The 7,906-nt window shown below is 30.6% G+C and overlaps 1 protein-coding gene across 1 annotated transcript in view; it reads right to left on the bottom strand.

Moving 5' to 3' along the window:
* Nucleotides 1-7,539, bottom strand: part of LOC107646442 (histone-lysine N-methyltransferase SUVR4) — a 9,074-nt gene extending 1,535 nt beyond the window's left edge. Inside the window, exons 1-5 of the mRNA XM_021104106.1 lie at nucleotides 7,215-7,539; nucleotides 7,020-7,106; nucleotides 6,159-6,351; nucleotides 3,586-4,012; nucleotides 1,910-2,739 (exon numbers count right to left, since the gene is read on the bottom strand). Of these exons, the coding sequence (XP_020959765.1) occupies nucleotides 1,910-2,739; nucleotides 3,586-4,012; nucleotides 6,159-6,341 (1,440 nt within the window). The 5' untranslated portion in view covers nucleotides 6,342-6,351; nucleotides 7,020-7,106; nucleotides 7,215-7,539. The remainder of the gene's footprint in view (nucleotides 1-1,909; nucleotides 2,740-3,585; nucleotides 4,013-6,158; nucleotides 6,352-7,019; nucleotides 7,107-7,214) is intronic.

Here is a 7,906-nt window from a genome sequence, read left to right as displayed (position 1 = left end):
TTGTAGGTCCTAATTTTACTAAAATTTTAATTAAATTCCTATATTTTTTTTAATTGGATCCTTATACCATATCAGATTTTGTAACTAAGTCTTTATGATAGCGTTTGGTGGAGAGACAAAGACGGAAAGACTGAGACTGAGAGACAAAGACTAAGAAACTAAGAGACAGATTGAAATAATTCTCAGTATTCTCTTTGGTACAAAGTAGGAGACAAAAATTGAAATAAAAATGAAACTCTAATTTAATTTGCACAAAGGGTAAAATTGGTATTAATTAATTGAAATGAGGATATTTTAGGTATAAAATATTATTATAGTTTTAGTCTTCATCTCTAAAAATTTTAATTCCCGGTATCTCTACTTTTTGGAGGTACTAAAATACTGAAATTTTGGGGACAGAGACAGAAATTTTAGTACCACCAACAAACATGATACTGAGTCTCAGTCTCCCAGTCTCTGTCTCAGTACCTCAAAACAAACGCTATCTACCGTAACAAAAACGTTAGAATCAACGAAATTCAGTCAAGTGTTAGGCATATTCATTTTGTTTAACATAATATTCCATTCATTCTAACATTTTTGTCACGACAGAAATTTAATAAAATATAATATGTTATAGAGACATAATAAAAAAAAAAGTATAAGGATCAAATGAAAATTTAATGAAACTATAGGAATTGAGAGAATAATTAAACTATAACTATATAATATCTTCAATATGTATTTCAACATATATTCTAATTTGGTGACTAATTTTTTGTATATACACAGCATGATTGTAATAAGAAAAATTTAAGACCAATAGAATTTATTATTTTTGGTCAGCACTTCTAGTGATCAGTCTAATATTTTTAGTATGACAATTTAACAATATATTTTTAGCCTACACTTTTTGAATATTGCTAGCTAACTATTAGCTAAATTCTGCTAATTTTCTAGTATTTTTTTAATATTCAATACATAAAATTTCTAAAATTGCATATATTATAATTTAATCAACAACTATATTATGTGTATACTAAAAATTAGCTACCAAATTAACAACTCGCACAAAATATATGTTGAAATATAAAATACATATTAAAAATAGAAAAATGTTAGAGAGCCATCAAAATTTATTAATTTTGGCTATTACTTAATCATCAACTCAATTCTTTTAGTCTAGTAATCCAACAATATACTTTATCCTATACTTTTAAACATTGATGACTAACGGATAGACAAAAATAATAAATTCTAATAGTACTCTAGTATTTTTTTTTTTAAAATAAGTTGAATAACATATATTTATAGATAGATAGTATATGGGTTAATAATCAAATTAGTCCCTAAAAGATAAGGTATTTTTCAAATTCGTTCTTGAAAATTTTTTTCAATCAAATTGGTCCTTCAAAAATTACAAATTAATTATATCGGTCCTTCAGTTACTCCACTCACAATTTCGTCAACGATTGATAATGTAAAATGTTAACTGATAACATACATGACACATAACATGTTCAATTAGCTATTGACTAAATATGTTTACGAAAATCTATCAATTTAGTCACTAGGTCATATTAAGAATAAGATTTTTGTAATTGGAAAAATGACTAAATTAATAAATTTTCATAAACATATTTGGTCAATATCTAATTAGACATATCAGGTATTATATGTGTTATCAATTAACGTTTTACAACATTAATCTTTGAAAAAAAATTATTAATGAAATGACTAAAAGACAAATATGATTAATTTGTAATTTTTAAAGGACCAATTTGATTAAAAAAAAATCTTAGAATGTTATCTTTAATAAACTAATTTGACTATTAAAGTGATAGTATATGTTACTTCGTGTTTGTACGACACAATACATGATTAATGTATGCGTAAAATCTGTACATATAGCTAGAGAATATTAACTTACCTGCAATTTGCATCTTATACCTCTTTGTACTACTCGATTTCCACACCGCATGTCACAACCACATTTCCTCCAGCATTCTTTGATAAACTTCCTAACCATATGCCCTTTGCATTGTTCGGGCATGAACTCATTCTTAGACTTCTCCAATGGGCACTCTTGACAATACACGAAATGACGATCTTGAGGTTCATTCTTCATGGAAATGCAAGCTTTAAGAAACTCTTCTTTCAACACACCTTCAGGAGTGTAAGCAAACTCTCCACCAGTTTCACGGGCACATGCACAAGGCAGTGAAGCAGAAAGACAGTTGCCTGAACAATCAGAACAGCAACCCTCATCCGAAATTCGAGCCAATGAAATATTTACATTAGCACTTTGGTATATTATATTTTGCGGTATATAATTAAATTTTGGCAAGTCCTCACTGCCATTTTCATCTATTAATGGGATTTTCACCTTTTCTGAACCTCTTGTTATGTCATTGATAAACTGAGAGGAACTCCTTTCATCTTGAGTAACTGCCAAGTTGCTGGAAGAAGATCTGAAATTTGAACGTTTTTTATGTCCCAACATCAGATAGCTCCTGCATAAACCATTTAGTAGCTTCACCATTGAAAACTGAGGATCCTGAGTCATGCAAGAGCTAAGGTACTTCTCCTCCATGAACTTCATCACAGTATCCAAATTAGGATTACAGAAGTCCGGTTGAGCCAAGGCAGAGTTGCAGTTTAAAGACAATTTAACTTCTCCACGGGGTGAAGAAGCAATAGTGATATTTCCCGTGCTAGTTGTGGCATTATTATTGCATGATGAGGAAGCATCAAATAATCCTAAAATCAGCAAGAAGTTAAATAACAATCTTTGTTTTATATATATATTAAACCAAGTTGAACACATGAAACAATAACAGCCAAAATTCATCTCATTGTATGAGTTCGGCAACAGGAATCTTTGATGTAGGTGGCCTTATTAAAAAAAATTTGTACATAGCTAATTCCTATTTAATTGTTCGTGTTAAAGTTTTAAGAAGATTTCTTCATCGCTTTTAATTAGAAACCTTCAGTTTGATATACTTTGCTTAGTTGAGCCTCCTTATTCACTTATGGTAGAAGGTGGATACTTCTATGAATTGCAAACTGTTAGATAGTTTGATATGTTTGACTGAACCATTTAACGTTTCAAAATATCATCATGATAGAAAACACTTATCAGCTTTTGGTGTTAGTCCCCTCTCTACAGCTGCTGTGACTTGATACTAAATACTATTTCTAACAATGAAAGTTTGAGTGCTGACAATGAAAGATGTAAATTTACTCAATAGCCATCAATGAGTGAATATGAATATTTCTATAGCAAGCATTAAGATTTTCTCCTTTAGGAAACAGCTGCTCTTGAAGTGCACTGTTAGTCCCTTGCTTGCATCATAAATTTTGACCTACTATGTGTAGAGCTTCATTAGAGAGACAGAAGAAAGCTGCTCCTCATAAATCTGTAAAGCACCCATCATCTCCACAAAACATTGCAAGATGGAGACAATCAAAACCACGCAACTAGTGATATGTGACCTCCTACTTTTAACTCTCAAACCTACATTCTACATACCACTCTGCAAACCTCGAGCAATTTCTTTTAATATAATTTAGAAATGAGAAAAATTAACAGATTAACATGATTACCGTCATGATTTGTTGAAATAGGCTGAGTCTGTAACTTTGGTTTCTTAGTTCTGGGTTTCACTAGCTCTTTCTCATAATCAACAGAGTGCCCTGAAGATGGTGCTATGTCGTAATACGTTTTTCTATATTTAGGTGCGTTGCATGGTGAACTGGAAACCCTTTCTACCTTCATCAACCTTGCATGTGATGCTTCTGAACTAGTTCTCGGCTTGCTATCTTGCTTAGAAGCTTGAGATGGCTCAATGATTTCTTGTGAAGAATTACCTGGAGGTGTTTTCCTATCTGCAATGGATAACTTTTGGCTCGACTTGTTTGTTGTTGACAAAACCTGGTTATCATCATCATCATCATCTATCAAGTGCAGCTTCTGTTTTGGTCTTTCTCGAGCATGAAAATTGACAGACACTTTTTTCTTAGCATCTGTTCCCTATTTGAATATAACAAGGTAACTATAAAAATATACAGCAATAGTTTGAGAAAGGATTTGTAAGTTCAATATATTGCTTCAAACAATTATAAATCATATCAGTTTAATCTCTAAATAAAAAAATAATGTCTCTAAAACTACATGTAAAACCAAATGCATCTTTAAGGATAAAAGTGATGTAGAAGATCATTTTTTCAAGAACCACATGAATAATACATATGCCTTTTAAAAACCAAATTAATTTCACAAATTTTGCCAAGACTAACATAACATATGTAATTTCTTTTGTCCATAAACTAAATTGATGTCACAATTTTTTAAAAACTTTAATCAATCACATGTAGTTTTGACCAACTACATTGCTATTTGCTAGGTTAGTTTAGAAAATAAAAAATGCTATCTACATACTAAAATTCAGTCCCAATCAATTATTATATATTTGTGTATATTCATCTATGTTGTTTCATATATTCTCCATATATATTTCACATTCAAATATGTATTATATTTATATGAGTAGCTGATTTAATAGTTAATTTTTAGTATACACATAATATGATTGTTCAAAAATATATCATATTCCTATAAAAAATTTTACATACACACTAAAAAACCAGCTATAAAATTAATAATCATATATTTGTGTCTACGTAATATGGTTGACTCCTTAATGCATAATCCAAAAGATAGTATTTAGTAAGCGTTTCAAAATAAAAGAGAAAAAATAAAAAGACAAAGAAAACACAAAAAAAACTTGTGTCTCTATTGATATTTGTATTGCGGTGAAAAGTTAGACAAATTTTATCTAGTCTATGTATTTTTTTTTTCTCTAAATAAATTTGCAGTTTTATATCGAAGGTACCAACAACTTTTTATTCATCATGTAACCAACATTCATAGAATGCCCTTAAAAACTAATACCTAACAGAATCAGCAAAAACAACAAAAACAAAAATACAGTAGAAATTATATTGTTTATTTTGATATAAAATTGTAAAGAGTTGAAAAATATAATAATCTATGTATTCATATTCTTTATCATTTTTATGCAGAGTGTAATGACTCATATATACTTATGTGTGTACAAAAATTAATAAAATATTAAGAATGTGATGTGTTAATCAACTGTTGATTAAAGTAATTGATGTTCTAAAATTTGTTTTATATTTGCCTCTTCTAATATCTCAGTATATCTATCCTAAGCCTATTACCGAACAATGTTGTCAGCAAGAACAAGTATGAAAATATAAATAAGGATAAACTACTAAATTCGTCTCCTATGTTTGGACGTAATCCTGTTTTGGTTTTTAAAGATTAAAGTGTCCTATTTGAATCCAAAAAGGTTTCATTTAACTTCAATGTAGTCTCACCGTGACATCAAAGTTAAATAATTAACGGAATATCCTATATGACAGTATAAGAACACGATCGATAATTTGGAGAACAAGTACAGACTCTAGAAACACAAAATCAACCATAGATGTATTAATACATTTATTTATCATTCTTCTTACCATTTAAATAAAATATTTTCTATAGAACTAAGTAAAATGATAAATAAATGTATTAATGCATCACAGTTGATGTTGTGTCTTTGGAGCTTGTACTTGTTCTCTAGATTATCGACCTTATTCTTGTAGTGCTGTTATATAGGACATTCCGTTAATTATTTAACTTTGACCTCACGGTGAGACTACATTGAAGCTAAATGAAATTTTTTTGAATTCAAATAAGATACTTTAAACCTTAAGAACCAAAATAGGATTATGCCCAAACATAAGAGACTAATTTAGTATTTTATCCTTAAAAATAACTTTCATTTCTCCTTCCTTTTCACAGGTAAGGAAGCTACATTATGAGATAAACCGTTGTGGTCATGAATTGAAAATTTTCACATCAGTATTTAATTGGATCCCTAGTGGTGATAATTTATTCAGTTCATTTGTGTTTGTTTCTGAAGATGTAAACACTCTCAGTGACAACTTCCAATAATTCAACTACCACTTTTTCTATCTCATAGTATAACTTAGAAATGAAAGGTAAGTCAATACTACTTAAAATAAAATTTAAAAAATAAAAGAAGAAAAAGAATGAAACAATACAAATAAGCTCATTTCTAAAATTTTTTTAATATAGTTGGAGGAACCTTATCTTCTTTGAAGTCAAAGTATGCATCTACAAGTGTCCGATAATTGTCCTCTTCAATAAGTTCCCAATTTTTATCGTAGACTCTTAACAACTCTGCCAACACCGGCTTCACCTCTTCAGCTGAAATTCCTAATGCCTTCATAGCATTAAAGGCCTGAACAACTCTTGGATTGGGAGCCATATGATCAACACTGTTACAAGAACCACTTGTTCAGAGGGAAAAAAATGCTTGATAAGATCCTCTAAATGTTTTCTAAGAAGCTTACTGTGGTCAAGAAATTTATATGCCACAAAAAGTAATCATTTCCCTATATATAGGCTCATTTTATTAAACATATTAACCGCTAAACCTGCAATGAAATTACTGAATAATATATGAAAACTACACTCACTTAATTCAGTAAAATTTAATTAGACTCCCCCCTATTTTTTAAGATAGAGATTGATTTCTTTCAAAATTAGATAATAATAATAATACATTTTGCACCATTGTATTTTCTAAGCATAACGCTAGTCTCTCTTTTATGTTCAAGGTGAGTAAACATCATCTGAAGAAATAATAAGGTATCATAATAAATTTCAGCAAACCTAAGTAGAGATTAGCATAAGTTGATCTTGAAGTAACGATAATGCAGAGTAGTATAAGGAAATAGCATGCAGAATTACTTAATCTAGTAGTTGAAGCACGGAAAGAGTTAAACACGAGTTGATAAAAGAGAATGTGGCAATGCAAGTCACAAGAACGAACAATTGATAGCAGAAAGCGAATAAATTATTATCGATCTGAATAAAACAGTAGATAAGCAGAGCTTTCGCAAACTATGAAAACAATCGTATTAGAGAATGAACAGAGGTTTACGTGGAGAAATGAAGAGAGGGAGAGTGGTGTTGGTGATGGTGTTGGCGAGGGAGAGAGAACCGTCAAGTATCAACCATGCCTCTGATTCTGAGTTAGTTATACATCAAGAAGAATGTCGTTAACAGAATGAATAAAAAACACAGGATGTGCGTGTGTGTGTGTGAGAGAGAGAGAGAGAGGGGGGTGAGGTGAGACCTGAGATTATCGGAGTGGTGGCCCAGCGGCCCTACTTGGTTACGGAGGGGGAAGGGGAAGGGGAAGGGGAATGGTGAGTTCAAAATCTCTCGAATAATGTGTACTGTGATGTGAGTCTGTGACGGCTTGATGAACGTGAGTGTGTACAACATACAATTTTATAGGAGAGGAAGCGGAATGGTTGGGTAGTTTGTTAGGGGCTTCGATTCACTATGGCGAGGACTTGGGGAATACCGTACACGCACATATGAATGCCACTCTTCAATGCTATCTCTTGATGGCTGCCTCTTGGTATGCCTCTCATTTGGCTTACTATTTCTGAAACTTCACCCCCTTCTCTGTACCTGAGCTGCACCTCAAAATATACTCGTTCTTTTTTAGTCTTTTTGACTAGAATATCGATTTCATACTTTATCCAAATTGGCGGCCTTAGCCCCGTCCTATGGTTATTATGGACTTCATTTGGGTTATTATCGTGATTGAATTTTGATCTACTCAATTTTAGATTTTTTTTTAAAGATAAAATAAAATTTTTTATTATTGAATATTTTTTTTTATTTTTTTTAATTTTAATAATATTTTTTAAAATATTATAATTACCATAACTACCGCAGTATAAATATACTAAAATAATTCATGTAGTCTATTCTATTATATAAAAATTGGATTTCTGACACTTAATGATGGAGTTT

This window comes from Arachis ipaensis, chromosome B06, assembly GCF_000816755.2.
Source record: "Arachis ipaensis cultivar K30076 chromosome B06, Araip1.1, whole genome shotgun sequence".
In the NCBI taxonomy this organism is placed as follows: Eukaryota; Viridiplantae; Streptophyta; class Magnoliopsida; order Fabales; family Fabaceae; genus Arachis; species Arachis ipaensis.
Note: the sequence above shows the minus strand (reverse complement) of the source record. Positions and strands in the feature narration are given on the sequence as shown.